Here is a 19,721-nt window from a genome sequence, read left to right as displayed (position 1 = left end):
AATGTTTGAGAAGCGATTAGATAAGTTGAGTAAACTGGACGGACTTCTGCTTCGTCGCCACATTTCAGCTTTCAGCTCTGCAGCAGAACAGAGAATCCAAACATCCAGAACCAGAAAGAACCATCCGATGTTCTGAACCCACATCATGGAGACTAAAGCCAGTCCCACAGTCCTGATCCTGGAGTCAGTCTGAGACCACATTAACATGAAACAGACAAAACCCGGTCTGAAAAAATCCACTTCGGAATCATTCCAAAAGAAAGTCTCAAATACGCCTCAAAACAGGTCTAAACCCAGTCCAAACACAAGTATGGAAACTAAAATAAAGTCCAAAGTCTAAAATCAAGTCAGGACCAGAATAAAACCAAACTGACTCCACAGCCAAGTCATGAGTCCAAACACAGTCCATGACTAATTAGGAAACCAAAGCCAACCGAAAAAATTACTTAAAACCAGTAGAACCAGAAGAATCTAAGTCCAGAAATAGTCTAAAACCAGTAGAAAATCAAAGGCAATATCAACTCAAAACTAAGTCAGAAGCCCCACACTAGATCTAAACCTGGTTTCAACCTTTTCCAAAACCACATTCAAAGTCAGTCTAAAATTAAATCTAAAATAAGTCCAACACCTGTCTATACCAACTCCAAAACTGATCTTTAAAAAGACCAAAACTAAGCTCCAATCTGAGTCCGAGAATAATCTAAAACAAGGTCAAACCAAGTTCAAAACTGGCCTAAACCACACCGAAGACCAAATTTAAAAAGTCTAAAGTCAAGGTCGAAGTCATTTTATAACTAGTGCCAAGCTGGTCTAAACCCTGCCTAAAACCAGGGTTTAAAAAAACCACAGAACAAAAGCAATTTGAAACCCATACCAAAAGTGGTGTAAACTCTTCCCAAAACCAAGGAAAACAAGGTCTAAAAGCAGTCCAAACTAACGAATATCTGTCAAATTCCCAAACTAAGTATGGAATTATCTGACAGTCTAAAACCAAAGACAAACCAAATTCAAAACTGGTCTAAACCAAACCAAAAACAGTCCAAAACCAGAGGTCTAAAAGAAAGAATGTTTTTATCTTTTTTTAAAAAAGAAAACTCAAACCATTTTACCATGTTTTATTGGCTGCGTTTGACACGACCACATGCAGCAGGAGAAGCCGGGGATCGAACCGACGACCATGTGAACATTTCAAGTCCTGTGGGCCATTGCTCTGTGCGCACAACTGCAGCACAAAATACTGGGTAAATTCTGTGGAAACTGCTCCAGGAGAGTTTATTCTTTTCTCCGTGTTTTTTTTGTTTTGTTTTGTTTGTTTGTTTAGCTTTATTTTTTTGTAAATACATTTACTATCGTCGTTGAATACAGAGATTCCTTTTTGTACTTGAACGACGTCAGAAATCTTCTGAGGACGGTAGTTCCGAGGTGCCCTGAACGCAGCAACGGTCACAAGAATGTGCTGCTTTCTGATTGGTCGTCCAGCAGGAAGTGAGAAGCCGCTTAAGGCTCGGCGAGAATGTGAGTTATTGAAGTGTTTTCTGTGGATCTTAGATTATTTTCTGTTTGTCGGAGTGAAAGTTTACCGCCGACACGTTTCTGGATGGAACTTAAAGCTGCTCAGGTTGTGTTTTTGTGTTTTCTCTGCGGACTGAAGGCGGATCCGGAGGACGGAGGAGGAGGATGGTGAGTTCACAGCAGCTGCTGCTCCGAACCGACACGTTATCAGCTCATTAAAGTATCACGTCTGCAGTCTGGGTTCAATAAATGTCCTCTGAAAGTCTCTTTGGAGCTGATTTGAGTCTCTTTGTAGCTGGTTTTAGTCTCTTTGTAGCTGATTAGATCATTTTTTTACCTGATTAGAGTAATTTTATACATGATTTGAGTCTTTTTGCAGCTGATTCTAGTGTCTTTATTGCTGATTTGAGTCTTTTTGCAGCTGATTCTAGTGTCTTTATTGCTGATTTGAGTCTTTTTGTAGCTGATTTAAATCTTTGTAGCTGATTTGAGTCTTTTTGTAGCTAATTCAAGTCTTTTCAGTTGATTTATCTCCTTTTCCCAGTTGTTGCTGAATCCTTCCATAACATAAATAATAAATAAATGTTTTTCTGTATCTTTTAGCTAATTGAATCTGCCTCTCCACATCAGTAACAATGTTACGACACTAAAACCTGAATTCTCCACAAAAATATTAGCATAAATTTCAATAAAAACATGAACAAAGGCTTCCTGTTTGTCCAGAGTGAATATGGATATAATGGAAGCTTTTGTAAAGTCTTATTATTTTCTAAAAACATATTTATGTAGAATTATTGAATTACTGATTAGAGATCAAACTGAATGTGCTGCATGAATTTCTACTTAATAATGATTAATTTTGAGTGAATTTGCTGAAATCCTGAAACTTTTAAGCAACGTTTAGACTCCTGACTGAGAAGTTTTTGAGTGGAGGAGCGTCAATGTTCAGCATATGAAGCTAAATATGTGACGAGTGTTTTCACCTTTTGTGCTGCGTTCAGGTCGCTGCCATCAGACTTCAGCTTACAGGATGAAGGAGTTTGTAACATAGACGTGTTGGACAGATCACAGATCTCATATCAGGAGTTCATCCAAAGGTAAACATCACAGAGGCTCAAGATCTGCAAAATGTTCACCCCATGAAGTGAAATTAGTTTGTGTTTCCCGCCTCTAAAATTTGAAAAAAAGAGATTAAAGCTGATCTAGCTTAGATATTAAACCATGACTTTAATGTTAGAATCTGTACGCTGATAATAAATGGATTAATTTGTCTTCAGATACGCTTACAGTCGGCCCGTCGTCCTCCGAGGATTCACCGACAACACGGTGAGTTTTAGCAGGAAGTTCATCAATAAATGATGAATGATAGAAGAACAAGTCAAACACTTTAGTTTGATTGTAAACGCTTCAGATTTGTGTAAATAATTAAACACATCATCTGACTTTACGCTCAGTTTAACAGGATGGAATAAAACTTTAACCAAAACAGAAAGTAAATAAACTTTCTTCACTTTATTCCTCAGTCCTATTATGAATAACATTAAGCTAAAGTCATATTTTATGTCTTTTTGTTGGGTATAAATTCCTAATATGTAAATTTCTCTGGTAAAAAAAAGCACAATAAATAACTTTACAGGGTCTCAGCTCCATTATTTAAAGTTCTTTGTTTAATCCACTGGCAGTCGTTTTTATTGGAAAAACACTGAATTTTTATTTATTAATAAATTTTTTCTGTTCATTGAGAGTTTCCTTATATGTGTCTTTGGTATGTGTGTGTACATGTTTTTATTTTTTTAATAAGTAAAAATATTTTATTGATAATTTATCATTTTAATTATTTGTAATAATTATATTTTTAATTTTTTATTGATATTTTTTCTATTGACAATTTAATTTATATATTTTTAGTATTTTTATTATAGTATTTTTATTGATAATAAAATGTTTGTGTTGATAATAGAATGTATATATTTTAGTATTTTGTATAATTTTATTTTTATTGATAATATTTTTTTATATTGATAATTTAATTTAGATGTTTTATATATATTTTTTAATATATTTATTTGTATTTTTTTTATTGACAGATACTTTTATAACTTCCCTGCTCTATCTGTGTCCTTCATTTTGTTTGTCTTAAATAGTGTTTATTGTATTTTTTAAACACATTAATTTCCTTTTTAATGTATTATAAATTTAAATGCGTATTAGGTGCATCCTGTTTTTATTTTTTTAGTTTTTTTTGTTGCTAATCTTATTGTTTGTTTCATTTAAAACACATTTAATTTATTTATGTATTATATCCTTTTTTTAAAAAAAATAACAATTTATACTTGTATTAATTCACTAATTTCTTTTTTGTTGTATTTTTTAATCATAGATTTTTTTTATTTATTTGTTATTTCCCTGCTCCGTCTGCTGCTCTCTTGTGTAGTTCTTTCTTAATAATATATATTTTTATTTAATTGTATTGATTTGTTTTTAATATATTTATTTGATTGTATTTATTGATTTTCCTTCCTTTTAAATATTTTACATGATTTTATTTATACAGAAATTCCGGCTGCTTTGCTCCAAGTCGACTTTGTTGGAGGAGTTCGGCTCTCGGACGGTTAAACTGAGCACAGCGAACACTTTCTCCTACAGGAAAGGTATTGATCTCTGTGATCGATTTGTATTTATTGGTCCTGACGTGTTTCAGCCTGTATTTATTGATCGATGTGTTTCAGTCTGTATTTATTGATCGATGTGTTTCAGTCTGTATTTATTGATCGATGTGTTTCAGTCTGTATTTATTGATCGATGTGTTTCAGTCTGTATTTATTGATCGATGTGTTTCAGTCTGTATTTATTGATCGATGTGTTTCAGCCTGTATTTATTGATCGACGTGTTTCAGTCTGTATTTATTGATCGACGTGTTTCAGCCTGTATTTATTGATCGACGTGTTTCAGTCTGTATTTATTGATCGACGTGTTTCAGTCTGTATTTATTGATCGACGTGTTTCAGCCTGTATTTATTGATCGGTGTGTTTCAGTCTGTATTTATTGATCGGTGTGTTTCAGTCTGTATTTATTGATCGGTGTGTTTCAGCCTGTATTTATTGATCGACGTGTTTCAGCCTGTATTTATTGATCGACGTGTTTCAGCCTGTATTTATTGATCGACGTGTTTCAGCCTGTATTTATTGATCGGTGTGTTTCAGTCTGTATTTATTGATCGACGTGTTTCAGTCTGTATTTATTGATCGACGTGTTTCAGCCTGTATTTATTGATCGGTGTGTTTCAGCCTGTATTTATTGATCGACGTGTTTCAGCCTGTATTTATTGATCGACGTGTTTCAGCCTGTATTTATTGATCGACGTGTTTCAGTCTGTATTTATTGATCGACGTGTTTCAGCCTGTATTTATTGATCGACGTGTTTCAGTCTGTATTTATTGATCGACGTGTTTCAGCCTGTATTTATTGATCGGTGTGTTTCAGCCTGTATTTATTGATCGGTGTGTTTCAGTCTGTATTTATTGATCGGTGTGTTTCAGCCTGTATTTATTGATCGATGTGTTTCAGCCTGTATTTATTGATCGATGTGTTTCAGCCTGTATTTATTGATCGGTGTGTTTCAGTCTGTATTTATTGATCGGTGTGTTTCAGCCTGTATTTATTGATCGACGTGTTTCAGTCTGTATTTATTGATCGACGTGTTTCAGCCTGTATTTATTGATCGACGTGTTTCAGCCTGTATTTATTGATCGACGTGTTTCAGTCTGTATTTATTGATCGACGTGTTTCAGCCTGTATTTATTGATCGGTGTGTTTCAGTCTGTATTTATTGATCGGTGTGTTTCAGTGGACGTCTCCTTCCAGCAGTATGTTGACGTTCTATTGAGGCCTCAGGCTGCAGACACTCTTGGCAGCGGTGAGAAAAAAAAATTCTGACTTCAGCTCCAAACAAAAGCAGATTTCTTTGTTTTAAAAACTTGATTCTGGACGTTTGTGACTCTGAATGTCTCCACGTTTGTCTGTTTGTTCTGCAGAAACTCTGTATTTCTTCGGAGACAACAACTTCACCGAGTGGCAGAGTTTGTTCGATCAGTACGAGTCTCCACCGTTCGTTCTGCCAAACACCAGCGGAGCTTTTAGCTTCGGCATCGCAGGTCGCAGACGCCTGAGGAACAAATATTACATGTAGCTGCTTTAAATATCCTCCTGAGGACTCATTCATCCCTTTCTTCTTTGTTTTTCCTCTTCAGGTGCAGGAACAGGAGTTCCCTTCCACTGGCATGGTCCTGGTTACTCAGAGGTCGTTTATGGACGAAAAGTAAGACATTTTCAAAATTAAGCAGTTATTTTCTGAAAATGAAGCTATTTTATCTGCTGATATTAGATCTTTTTGAGGTGATCTTGTGTGTTTTTGTTTTGATTTTGCATCTTTTCATGGTAATTTTGCCTTTTTGTGACACTTTTGCATGTTTTCCTGGTGATTTTATGTTTTTTATGCTGATTTCATGACTAATTTATTATTATATAGTCATTGTTTAATGTTTATTTTGCATGTTTTAATGATTTTGTGTGTTTTTCTGGTGCTTTTGCACATTTTTGGGGATAATTTTTGGTTCTTATGCTGATTTCATGACTAATTTATTATTATATAGTCATTATTTAATGTTTTTTTTGCATGTTTTTATGATTCGGTGTCTTTTTCTGATGCTTTTGCATATTTTCGTCTTGATTTTGTTTTTTATGTTGATTTCATGACTAATTTATAATCATATATTCATGATTTGATGTTTATTTTGCATCTTTTTACAATTTTGTGTCTTTCTGATGCTTTTGCATATTTTTGTGGTGATTTTATGTTTTTCTATGTTTATTTCATGACTAATTTAATATTCTAAAGTCATTATTCAGTGTTTGTTTTGCATGTTTTTTTTATGTTTTTGTGTCTTTGTGGTGCTTTTGCATCTTTCCATGGTGATTTCATTTTTCTCTGTTCATTTTGCATATTTTTGTGGTGATTTTAGGTTTATTGTGCATCTTTTTGTGATTTTATTTCTTTTTGTAGTAATTTCACATCTTTTTGTGATGCTTTCACATCATAATCCAACAGATATTAAAGAATAACATTAGATAACTACAATAAACAGATTGTTTCACAGTGAAAAAAAGCAGATAAATAAGAGCATCGACCTACCAATCAACCTGGAGACTTCAGCCTGAGTCGAGTCGCTGATGAACTTTTGTTTTAAGACACAAAAACACAATTGAACAACCAGCAGCGAGACGTTCAAAAAGTCACAGCAGAACAACAACAAACACAACCAGAACAGCACCAAACCAGTCCATGTTCACCTGTTGGTGACAAACTGAATGTTTGTGTTTCTCCACAGCGCTGGTTCCTCTATCCGCCCGATAAGGAGCCTCACTTCCACCCCAACAGAACCACCCTGTCCTGGGTCACAGAGACCTACCCAAACCTGCCAGAGGAAGAGGCTCCGCTAGAGTGTACCATCAGACCTGGAGAGGTAACAACACCTCCTGCAGTCGGGTTTAAAACTCCACACTAACAACACAAATTCTTGTGCAGATATTCCAAAGATATCACAGACTGTATAAACACCACGGTGAATGTATTTAACCCTCTGAACACAAACAAACAGTTTCTGGGTGTTTCTTTGCTCCTGTAACAATTTCCAACACTGTGGCCTCACAAAACCACCTCAAAGAGACACAAAACAACCTCAAAGAGACACGAAATGACCTCAGAGACACAAAACAATCTCATAGAGACACAAAATAACCTCAGAGACACAAAACAAGCTCATAGAGACACAAAATGACCTCAAAGAGACACAAAACAACCTCAAAGAGACACAAAACAACCTCAAAGAGACACAAAACCACCTCAAAGAGACACAAAATGACCTCAAAGAGACACAAAACAACCTCATAGAGACACAAAATGACCTCAGAGACACAAAACAAGCTCATAGAGACACAAAATGACCTCAAAGAGACACAAAACAAGCTCAAAGAGACACAAAACAACCTCATAGAGACACAAAATGACCTCAAAGAGACACAAAACAAGCTCAAAGAGACACAAAACAACCTCATAGAGACACAAAATGACCTCAAAGAGACACAAAACAAGCTCAAAGAGACACAAAACAACCTCATAGAGACACAAAACGACCTTAGAGACACAAAACGACCTCAAAGAGACACAAAACGTCCTCATAGAGACACAAAATGACCTCATAGAGACACAAAATGACTTCATAGATGCAAAACAACCTTATAGAGACACAAAATGACTTCATAGATGCAAAACAACCTCATAGAGACACAAAACAAGTTCGTAGAAACACAAAACAACCTCACAGAGACACAAAACATCCTCAAAGAGACACCAAACATCCTGATAGAGACACAAAACAACCTCATAGAGACACAAAAACAACCTCATAGAGACACAAAAACAACCACACAGAGACCCAAAACAACCACCAGAAACTCATGTACACTTTGCATCTTAAAGGGATTTATGAATAAAACCCCAAGTCGTATCACAATGAGAGATAAGACTCAGATGGAGTCCTGCCTGTTTGGTGTCAGTCTGAGCAGCATCATCCTGACAGTGAAGCACGGAGACGATGGGGGGAAAAGGAGAAACTTACTACTTTTAGATGGTAAATTGTGAATTTAGAGGAGAAATTCTGAGAGTTACAAAACATCCCACCCCATAGACACCCATCATAAACTGAAAACCATCCATTAATGGTCAGGGTGACCACAGTGAACACAGTGAAACAGAAGCAGCTCTTTTTTTAAAATCTCAGACCACAATGGCTTTGTTTACAGACCCAATCACAGTCAGTTTAAAGTATCTTTTGTTGAAGAAGAAAATCTAGAATCAGTGTTAACGGGAGGGTTTTTGTTGTTTGTTTCCACCAGGTGCTGTATTTCCCCGACCGCTGGTGGCACGCAACCCTCAACCTGGACACCAGTGTTTTCATCTCCACCTTCCTGGGCTGAACTCGGCTCTACTTTTTAAACAATTCCTTTTTTAAAATCAGTTTCTCTTCCGTCGCAGGCTGACCGGAAGGAAAACGGGCTAATTTTCAGGAGAGACAACGAGCCGTGACCAAGTCTGTTAATCATTTTGTGTCATTCCTTTTTTTTTTTTTAATCTGACTGTAGCCCTTAAATGTCAACAAGCTTCCATTAATTGTTATTTTATGGTATTTAAAGAGCACAACTTTTGTTTTAGAGGCTGGATTCAAAAGGTGTTTGAAGTAACAGATCTACTTGAAAGTAAATGTAAAGATCTTTTCTAGGTGGAAGCAGTGGTTCAGTCTCAGTAATTCACACAACGACCAGAATATTTTCCACTAAGTCCAATAACTGCAGCTGAAGAGAGTTTAAAATGTAGAAACGTGTAAATGTCTGATGTTTCTCTTTGGGTTTAAACAAAATCCACTTTAAATGACTTAATCGTCATTCAAAGACTGTTGGAAAATCCCATAATTCTGTGTTTGTACAGTTCCTGGCTGATAAATATTGTCATTTTTTGCCATGTTTTAAAAAAATATCACTTTTTAAACCCAGGATTTAGTAAAAATTGACCTGAAAGTTGTTTAAGCAGAAAATCAGAACAATAAAATCTTTAAATTGACTTAATGATAACATTATAAAAAGACTGGACCAAGAATATGAATTCATTGATAATAATACTGTCTCTTCAACATTCCTGTATTTAATTACAAATCCCACTTTCACTGGTGAGATGCATGAAATGTTTTATATTTATGTCCTCTAATGAATTTTACTGAGAAATCTAATGAACATGTGGCTAAATAAAGTTAATAAATGGATAAAACTGAACTGAAGTGTCTCATGTTTGGCTGTTTTCGTACGATTTATAATCACTGAGTAGATAAAACTGAAGCTCAAATGTAGAAAACATGAAGTTTTATTGAGTCGGAACATTTTCAAACAGCAGCACATGATTTAAAGCCTGAATCTAAACTGTATTTTCTGCTAAATCTGCTCCACTCAGAATCTATAAAGCCTTTTACAAAAAAAAGTCACATTTGAGCTCTTTAAAGCTAAATATCACATTTAAACAGCAAACTTGTGCACCATATTGCAAGCAACCGGAGATAAATATCAGTTTATGAACTATTGTCTGATGCTGATAAAACACGGCGACACAAAATCTAACCAGGAAACAAACCTGGAAGAGGCTAAATTCACTGATCAACACATGAAACGCAAACCGGTTCTTCCACCTGCTGCCGATTAAACTTTCTTCTCTTTCTGTTTGCCAGCAAACACAACATTTGTCTTTTTATTTACAGTTGAAATGTGTGATTATTTTTCAGCATCATTGTAGTGTGTCGACTCTATAAAGTCTCAGATCTGATCAGTCCGACTTTAAACGGATTTAAGGAAAAATGTGTTTTTTTAAAGGAACCTGAACTACACCGAGTTCATTGACATTCAGCTCTGAACACACTGACTTGTCCTCAGTAGTCCTCCACCCAGCCGTTCTCCACAATAAAAGCATCGATGACCTCCTTCATGGCCAGGTTTGGGATCAGCTGGTCCTGGGTCAGCGGAGTTCGAGTCACCGGATCAAAATGTCCGACTCTCTGCAGGAAGAACAACAAGCATCTGAGTTTGGATGCACAGATTTGAGGAAGCTCCTGTTTGAAAGAAGTTACTGACTTAGAGCAAATCTCTGCTGATGAATCAATGAGAGGAAAATCAGTTGCAGCTGCTGAGAGTATTTTGTGATTGGTTCGGTTTTGATAAGTTTGAATGTGAAAATTCTGCTGTTCAATAATGGAAAACTTGAAATTAACAACTAAAAGTAACAGATAAAAACAGTCAACAGAAGCAGTGAGTACATCCCTGTGCAACACCATATAAATCAAAAATTAAATAAATAAATTACCACAATGGGGGCATAGTCCTGACAGTGAAGCACAGAGGTATTGTTGGTGTGTTCTTGGCCATTTCTGTCTATTCAAGGCCATTATGCGTCTCTGTGGCTATTTCTTTTCATATTAATTTGACATTAGTTTAATTGTTAATCTCTTTGTAACCTTGTTTTCAAGAAGTGCTAAACAAATAAAGGCATCATCATTGGCTCAACTTTTGATTTGATGCAAATAGTTTCATTTTGTGACATTTAAAAGGTAAAATTAACAGTAGTGCAAACTGAAACTCTGCTGTAAAAACCATAAACCCTGTAAACGTGTCTGGATCGTCCCTTCAGTGGCTTTAGTTGCTGATTTGTGGTCAGTCTGTACCTGCAGATGCTCTTCGATGTCTTTGCGGTCGTACGTGACTCCGCTGGGAGTGATGCAGGGTTCCCTCATCAGCTCGAAGCTGATCTTTCCACACAGGAAGTCTGGAATCTCTCGCTTCTGTCAAACGCAGCAGACGGATTCCTCCCATTACATCCTCAGAGTCAAATAAAAGCTAACTCTGCCTCTGTGTGTCAATGGATGTTGTTTGTTACCCCGGCAACGACACTAACCTTCCTCTTCTCGTCGACTTGACAGAAAAGCTCCTCCATGTCTGACAGATACTTATCCTGAGGAGAAGTACACCTTTTAACATTTCAATAATCACATTTGATGGTTAAAAGTAGAATATTAGATGGGAGAAACACAGAAACTACTTAAACACATATTTCTGCAGGCGTCACATTAAATCCAAGGTGTTTTGAATGCAACACAATAAATTTTCCTGCTTTTTCATGGTCGACTCCTGACAGAATTAACATAAGAGAAGAATTTCCAGGTAAAATCCTACGTGTTTTGTGTGGATCTCGTTGAGATTGTGTTGAACTCTGCTGTCGTCTGATTTGTCCTGTTGTTTCTGTCTGCAGCCCTCCAGCTCTCTGAGGATTCAAACACAAACATAATTTACAAACCAACAATTCTATTTAAAAAAGAACTAAACACACAATATGTTTCTTCTAAAGGTTCACTTTTATGAAAAATATCTTGGTTTTATCATTCAAAAAACGTGAAAAAAAACCTAAACAAATACAACCTGGAAAAAATTTTCATCGGACTCCAAACAGAAACAAGCCAAAGTCGCATTTTATTTTCTAAATTACTGTGTTTGTTATGTTTTAGGAATTACTCTTTCTAGTTGTTATTCTGCACTGTCTTGTTTTTTTAGTGTATTAGAATTTCTTTTAACTATAAATTTGATGTTATTATCCTGTTCTGTCTTGGTTTTAGTATTTTTTAAAAATAATTTTCTGTTTCAGAATATAATCTTACCAGTTGTGATCCCGTTCTGTTTTGCTTATTTATTTTTTATATCTATTTGATTTTGTTTTATACATTGGTTTTACAAGTTTTATATCCAGTTTTCTGTCTCAGTTGTTTATTAAATTTTTATAATATATTTTAGGAATTGCTCTTACAAGCTGTTATCTTGTTTGGTTTTGCTTTTTCAATAATTTTATTTTTTTATTTCAAATAAAATAAATTTTGTCCTGTTGTCTTGTTTTTACACATTTTTAATATACTTTTAAAATTTGAAGTTCTTATCCTGTTCCATCTTGCTTTTAGGTTTTTGTTTTTTTTTTTTAAATATATTTTTTATTTTAAAATTAGGTCTTGCACATTATCCTATTCTGTCTTGCTTTTATATTTAGTACATACAACAATATATATGTTTCTATCCTGTTCTCTTATTTTTGGCATTTTTAAAAATTTTAAATATTAAAATTTGTTCTTACAACAACATGGTTTATATTATATATTTTTACTTGATATTTAAATTTATGACACACTTTTATAGAAACAAGACTGCTGTGGCATCAGCTGATATAAAACCATCATCAAACATCCAGATGCTCCCAGTTCTTCCTGTTCAGGTGAATATGAGACAGTAACTCTTCATCTCTAGATAATCAGCTGAACTGGGGTGTTTTGCCTCTTTTTCTCGGCCAGGATCAGTCTGGTGAGGTAGGCGTGCAGCTCGCTCTCCTGGTTGATTCTTCTCTCCTCCATGTTGTTCCAGCGTTTCTTCTTGGCCATCCTCAGAGCGCTGGGAATGTCGTCGCCGAAGTTCAGCCGCTGCTCTTTGGCCAAGTTATACGCTGCAGCGAGAAAACCAGGAAGGAAACGTCAGTTTTTCATCTGTTTCATCAGTCACCAACACAAGGTGGCAGTTTAAATTGGTTCTACTGGTTTTAAAACCCAAATATATTCTACATTTCCTTCTTAATCAGCCACGTGATGTTGAGAAGTTTTCACCTGTAACTAGATGTCTTCTGTCTCTGATTTTAGTTTGAAACAGTTTTAAACTTCATGTGAAAATATTGCTTCATTATTTGTGTGAAAGACCAGCTGTTCATGTTTTGGCTCTTAGTGGTGGAAATATTTCATATTTATTATTTTAGAATTATTATTTATCATTATTTAGAAATTGATTTTACTTGTTTTCATCCTGTTCTTTATATTTATATATATATATTTTTTTATTTCTTCAAGATTTTGTTCTCACCAGTTGTTGTCTCGTTATGTTTGCTACTTCAGCATTTCTGATTTATTTCACACATTGATTTTACAATTTCTTTTGTTTACAGTTTTCTGTCTCACTTTTATAATAATTTTTTATTCTTATTTTAGGAATTAATCTTACAAGTTGCTATGCTGTTGTGCTTTTAGTATTTTTTGTATTAAACAAAAAATAATAATTCTATTTTATGAATGGATCTTTCAAGTTTTTATTCTGTTCTGTCTGATTTATATTTTACTAGTTCATATATATTTTATTTTGTTATACTCGTTTATTTTACATTTTAATCCAGTTTTACCTGATTTTGTAGTTAATTTTTAATATTTATGTAATTTAGATTTCATTATTAATATAAAATATTATTTTTATCCTGCACTGTCTTGGTTTTTTAGTATTTTATATATATATATATATATATATATATATATATATATATATATATATATATATATATATATATATATATATATTCTTTTATTTTTATTTAAAATTTTGATAGTATAAGTTATTATATTATTAACTTCACAAGCTGTTCTCCTTTTATGTCTTGATATTTTAGTATTTTATTTAGATTTTATAACCCAAATTACACATTTAAAAGTGTCTATTTGTTTGTAATTATGATTCTGACAGTTAAACGTTGAATCCTGTCTAAATAAGAAACGACTCTTTAAAGCTGCCCGACTACTTTTCTCTCTCTTTCAACACTGACAGTCGCCTCCATCTGGTTTGAATAACCTTTATTAAACTCTAGAACCTCTCGTACCTCTCTGCAGGTTGCCGATGGCCTCGTCGTAGTTTTCCATCTCCAGGTGACACTGACCCATGAAGAAGTGAGCTTTGACCGACTGGCTGTCGAGCTCCAGAGCGTTTCTGCAGTCGGTCAGAGCTTTATCGTGCTGCTGCAGCTTCACGTAGCACAGAGCTCTGTTGGTGTAGAACGCCGGGACGGACGGACTGTGGTTCTGCAGAAAGGAAACACAAACTTGTCTGAAAAAATACAAAAATTCTGCAAAAAAATTCCCCAAATTTCTGAAAATTTGCAAAACCTTCAGGAAGAAAATTCCAATAATTCATTAAAGGTTTCCTTTAAAAGTTTCATTTTAAAAAAATCCCCCAAATGTGGCAAGAAAATTCTTGTAAATATTTTTTAAAAAATGAGTAAAAATCTTCCAAAAAAATCCTAAAAATGTCTAAAATGATTACATATATATCAGTAAAACTTCTAATATTTTCTTTAAGAACATTCACAAAAAATCAACCAAAATCCAGTGAAATTTGCTGGATTTTGGTTGATTTTTTTGTGAATGTTCTTAAGAAACATTTTTAAAATTTCTTTTTTCCACCAAAAAATGTTCAAAGATTTCCCAAAAATGTTGAAAATGTGGACATCAGAAGTTTCATTGTGAAAATATATTTTTTCCACATTGTCAAACTTTAAAACGGGTCAATTTGACCCGCAGGACGACACGAGGATTAATGGACTAATGTCTCAGCAGGATTAAGAAAAACTGGTCCATGTATTTATCTTTGGCAGACTAGACAACTGTAACGGTGTCTTTACAGGACTCCCTAAAAAGTCCATCAGACGACTGCAGCTCAGACAGAATGCTGCTGCTCGAGTCCTAACAAACACCAAAAGAGTAAATCCCATCACTCCAGTTCTTCCATCTCTGCACTGGCTTCCTGTCTGCCAGAGAACAGATTTTAAAATTCTGCTGATGGTTTAGGCCCAAAATACAGCTGATCTGCTGTGACTTAATGAACCATCTGGACCTCTGAGGCCATCAGGTACTGGTCTGCTTCCAGTCCCTAGAGTTAGAACTAAACCTGGTGAAGCAGTGTTTTCTCATTATGCTCCACATATCTGGAACAAACTCTCTGAAAGCTGTAGGTCTGCTCCAACTCTCTCTTCTTTTAAATCACAGCTCAAGACTTTTCTGTTTGCCACTACTTTCCTATTACAGCTTATTTTAAATTGTTTTAAATGCAAATTGTAATTTTATTTTTCTATATATCTCTAATTTCCCTGTTCTTTTCCATGTTTTATTATATTTGTCATTGTAATTGTGCTTTTTATGCTTGTCCGAATGTTTCCAAAAATTATACAGTCGCTTTGGTACGTTTCTCGAATCATCCTCGACATTTGCAAAACAGTAAGTGCATTTCTCAAAACAATTTGTATAAATAGCAAAACACCATGAATTATCTGCAAAAGCCAGTCTCTTGCTCAAAATACTTAGTTCATCTCTCAAAAGTAAATATCTGTGTCAGTGAACATGTCAGTGGCATCAGAATAAGTCCTTGTGTCATTGTGTGTAGATAAGAGTCAAATTGTTTAGTCATGTTGTCGTTATAACAGTGTTCTCTGGAGGGATGTTCTGATGTAAACTATGGCTGAAGTTTTGATGACAATGATTGTAAATTGTAAATTACACCTTAGTGAATGTGGGAGATTGATTGCAAGAGACTGGACAAGATTCACATTTATGCTTTTACTCTTGTAATCAGTTGACAGACCATGTTATTGCGATACAGAAAGGAAAACAGCTCTGCATAGCTCAAAGAAAAGACAAAAGTAGAAATGTGAACATAGGACAGTCTCCTTAAGGAAAACTGTACATGCAGTGCTGTAGGAATTACAGTACAGTCTTCCTACACCTCCTGATGTTCCTGTCTGTTGGACCACAAATTCTCATCCATGTCACAAATATCTTCTCTTGTGTCTTTGAGTGATTTCAGAAAACTCTAAACCTTCACATATTTCCCTTCGTAGAAAAAGTCAAGTCAAGATTCACATGGGAGCAATTTACCAATTCAGGACAGATTTAGAAAAAAGTCTAATGGAAATGTATAGAAACATTCTTAACATATTATGACAACTTCTTCAACCATTTTGCATGTAAAGACTTATGCGATGAACTAATGCCTAAATGTTGTGGAGGGTGAGACGATTCAACAGAGACCCATTATAATACATTCTGATCAACATGACATAAGCAACTGATAATGTAGGAAACAGCAGAGAATTGTACACAATCATTTGCATGGATGAACCAAAGCATTTGCAACTTGTTCAAAGAAATGAGAAACTGATTTTTTGATGCACAAGTAACACAATGATGTAAAGATTGAACAAGTAGTTTTGAGAATTTCAATTCTGATCTGAGAAATGTACCAAAGCGACTGAGAGAAACTGTAACATTTTCATGTAAAGCACATTGAGTTGCCCTAGTGTATGAACTGTGCTTTACAAATAAAGCTGCCTTACCAAGTTCCCAGTAGCATGAGACCAAGTCCTCATCTCTCATCTCAACAAATAAGATAATAAAAATATATCCTGCAGCTGTTTTGACCAACAAGACCTCCAGTGACACTGATCCAAATCTGAGCTTAAAATCTTAATGTTTCTATATAATATGCTAAACTAAAACTCCTGCTCTCCTCGGTGTAAATCAGAAGCCAGTACTGACTCTGTGACCAACAGTCATGTTAAAAAATAAAAATTTCAGGGTCATTTCAGCTGAACTGCAGGCAGTGTTTCCACAGGGGAGTGAGAAGACGAGAAAGAATAATTAAAAAATAAATACTAAGTTCATTACAGGCCTTTTCAATAATGTTTGACATGTTGATATCAGAATGTTTCCATTTTTGTAAATTAAATAATGAAAGATATTTGAATAATTTGTGTCATTCCGTGTCATCCTGCACAGAAGACTATTTTCAGGAGAAACCCTTTTATGCATTCAGACATTCTGATGCTGCGTATAAAGTTAAACATATTCCTACTATGGCATTGCTGTAGCAGGCTGCAGCCTCCAGGTATTTACGGCTCAGAAACAGCCGGTTTCCTTGTTCCTTCAGCTCCTGAGCCGACACCGAGGCGCTCTTCTCCGGACTCTCCGACATCTTGTCCCCGAGGCTTGCTGCTCCGCCGGCAGCCGCCTTCTCGCTTTGCTTCCCAATTCTGACGCTCAAATCCAGCAGGACGGATGGAAACTGATGGAAAAACACCCGAAACAGAGAAAGGGAGTTTCATTTGTTCAAAATCCTGAGTGGAAAATGTTAAAACAGCATTTTTACTGTAAATTATACATCTCGACATGTCTGATATTAGACTGTATTTGTTATGTTTTAAAGCTTTTAAGTAGAATATTGATACCTGATAAGAAGGACAGGTAGCTTGTTTAATCTGGCAACTGTTTAAAATTCTCCTGAAAAACAGATGATACATTAGAACTGCAACGATTAATTGATTGTCAATTATTAAACTAACCTGCAAACGTTCTGAATGTATGGATGGATGATATCTTTGGCTGGTGAAGTTAATAATATATAGTGGCATGACAATATCCCAGTTAGTTTGACAGAATTTAATTTGCAAAGGATAACTTTTCAGTTGTACATGTACACTGAGTTTAATGCAATTCGATGTGCACAAAATTAAAATCTTTGCAAATTTTTGTTTGGTCAAAATGAACAACTCCACAGTAAATACAAGTAGCAGTGAGGTGATGTATATATTAATTAATTATTTGATTAACAAACATTTTCACAAGTAACTATTTGAATGATAAAGCAGTTTATACTGTTGCAAAAACAGCTGTAAGTGCAGCTCCTTAAATAAGACTTTTTGCTGTTGTACCTATTAGTTATTTCCATTTATTATTCAGCGTGGAAGATGCGAGTATTATCTGTAAATTTACATTTATTATGAGAATCATTCATCAGCTTCAGTCGTAACAAAAATAAATGAATTAATTAAGCAGCTAGTGATAAATCTAACAATCCTATAATATATCGGCTACAGGGGGTATTTTTAGACATTGAGTTATTTTAGTGCTTTATTTTCCTGATTAATTTTAATTATTTCATTCATTTAAACTAATTAAATAAGCAATGAGAGAGTTCTAGCTTATCCTATTGAAGCATTTTTTTCTTATTGAGTACCAGTAGTAACTGTGGTATTAGTACTTTTATTTAGATATATAGACACACTTGACATACACTATTAGTCAATATACAGCCCTAGATAAAGAAGCGATGTCTGGAATTCCATCATATATCAGTTAATAAAAGTTTTTTATGAACTCTAAATGTACCAAACATACCATATTCTTCTATTTTTTGTATATATATATATATATATATATATTGTCTTTTTCATGTAAATTACTACAAATATGTCAGAAATGACAGATATGAGCAATGACAAGCTGATTTAATTCACATTTCATGTATATTTGAGCTGCATCTGCCCTGAATCACTGCTAATATGAAGCTAACGTCTGTCAGCCTCCATCTCTGCTGTTTCAACCATAAATCACTTTAATTCTGACATATTTCGGTTTGTAGCAGCTCGTTAAAAGTCCTTCTGCCAGTCACTATAACGCTAATTAACATGATGAAGTGCTTTAACATTAGCATTACATCGGTAAGCTAACGGTGAGCTAACTACATATTTAACCGTCAAATTTACCTACCTGCGTTTCTCTTTGATAACCGCCTTAACAGTGAAGCGGTTAAATATTTCATAAAGATTATGTTTTATGTAAATGAGCAGTTTAAATGTGATAAAATACGGTGGCTAACTGACGATGCAACCTACCTGCCGCTAGCTACAACTTTTGATGTGATGAAGCTAACAGATGTTTTGGTTTTAATCAGTGACGAAAAACGCGTCATCAGGCGGCACGCTGTACGTCTGTTTGCTTTAAAGATGGCTGCCCAAACCCGGAAGTCTTCAGAACCCGCCTGAGAATCAGCAGATTTTTAAAATCTTTTCAGTTTTAAAGTTATTCACTTATAGGTGTAAGGACAATCATCGATACACAGAAAAGAAAAACGTTTAAAATTTAATTCGGCGTCCTTTATGTTCCAAAATGTGGACAAATATAGGTTAAAAAACGAAGCAGCAGCTGGAATGCTTCAGAACTTGACTGAGAAATCATAGGTTTTATGATTTCTTAAGCATCATAGTAATTTATTGATGGTTATCATTACATCCATGACTACATATCAAACAAAAATATATTAATAAAGAATTCGGCATATTTAATTTAACATAATTTATTCAAAAATAGGCTATACAACAACGCTCAAGAGCATGCCCAATAAATGTAGATAGATAGATAGATAGATAGATAGATAGATAGATAGATAGATAGATAGATAGATAGATAGATAGATAGATAGATAGATAGATAGATAGATAGATAGATTGATTGATTGATTAATAATCCCGAGGGAGATTCAAGGAAATATGGACAGTATGTGCAATTTCACAGAAATTTTTCTGTAAACATCTACATGTATATAAAGTACCTATAAAGTACATTTGTCTCACAATAAGTGTGCATTGTGTGCTGCTCTTTTTCTTTGTACTGTTTCTGCTGCTGTAACACTGAAAATTTCCCGGTTGCAGGATCAATAAAGGTTCTATCTATCTATCTATCTATCTATCTATCTATCTATCTATCTATCTATCTATCTATCTATCTATCTATCTATCTATCTATCTATCTATCTATCTATCTATCTATCTATCTATCTATCTATCTATCTATCTATCTATCTATCTATCTATCTATCCAACCATGATTACATATCAAACAAAAGTCTATTAATAGGGAATTTGGGATTTTTTAATTTCAC

At 34.6% G+C, this 19,721-nt stretch overlaps 2 protein-coding genes across 4 annotated transcripts; one reads left to right on the top strand and one right to left on the bottom strand.

The window, feature by feature from the left end:
• The first annotated feature begins 1,469 nt into the window (after positions 1 to 1,469).
• jmjd8 (jumonji domain containing 8) lies at positions 1,470 to 9,398 on the top strand. The gene is made up of 9 exons (XM_023276144.3): positions 1,470 to 1,680; positions 2,514 to 2,609; positions 2,790 to 2,838; positions 4,067 to 4,163; positions 5,362 to 5,430; positions 5,549 to 5,668; positions 5,765 to 5,832; positions 6,902 to 7,036; positions 8,469 to 9,398. The coding sequence occupies exons 1-9, from the start codon at positions 1,598 to 1,600 to the stop codon at positions 8,547 to 8,549; spliced, it is 798 nt and encodes a 265-aa protein (XP_023131912.2). The 5' UTR covers positions 1,470 to 1,597; the 3' UTR covers positions 8,550 to 9,398.
• A 70-nt stretch (positions 9,399 to 9,468) lies between these two features.
• On the bottom strand, positions 9,469 to 18,747 carry LOC111572475 (E3 ubiquitin-protein ligase CHIP-like). Of its 3 annotated transcripts, XM_055005112.1 has the most exons (9): positions 18,676 to 18,708; positions 17,230 to 17,281; positions 16,857 to 17,066; positions 13,834 to 14,032; positions 12,480 to 12,645; positions 11,340 to 11,427; positions 11,062 to 11,118; positions 10,832 to 10,948; positions 9,469 to 10,168 (listed from the first exon to the last, which is right to left on the bottom strand). In XM_055005112.1, the coding sequence occupies exons 3-9, from the start codon at positions 16,974 to 16,976 to the stop codon at positions 10,043 to 10,045; spliced, it is 873 nt and encodes a 290-aa protein (XP_054861087.1). In that variant the 5' UTR covers positions 16,977 to 17,066; positions 17,230 to 17,281; positions 18,676 to 18,708; the 3' UTR covers positions 9,469 to 10,042. The 3 variants fall into 3 exon arrangements, with proteins under 3 accessions (XP_054861087.1, XP_054861086.1, XP_054861085.1); XM_055005111.1 differs by lacking the exon at positions 17,230 to 17,281 and having other exon boundaries at positions 18,676 to 18,747; XM_055005110.1 differs by lacking the exon at positions 17,230 to 17,281 and having other exon boundaries at positions 18,551 to 18,690.
• Between the last annotated feature and the right edge of the window lie 974 nt (positions 18,748 to 19,721).

This window comes from Amphiprion ocellaris, chromosome 19 (assembly GCF_022539595.1).
Source record: "Amphiprion ocellaris isolate individual 3 ecotype Okinawa chromosome 19, ASM2253959v1, whole genome shotgun sequence".
Taxonomy (NCBI): domain Eukaryota; kingdom Metazoa; phylum Chordata; class Actinopteri; family Pomacentridae; genus Amphiprion; species Amphiprion ocellaris.
The sequence above is the reverse complement of the archived record's forward strand: the minus strand, read 5'-3'. Positions and strand labels throughout refer to the sequence as shown.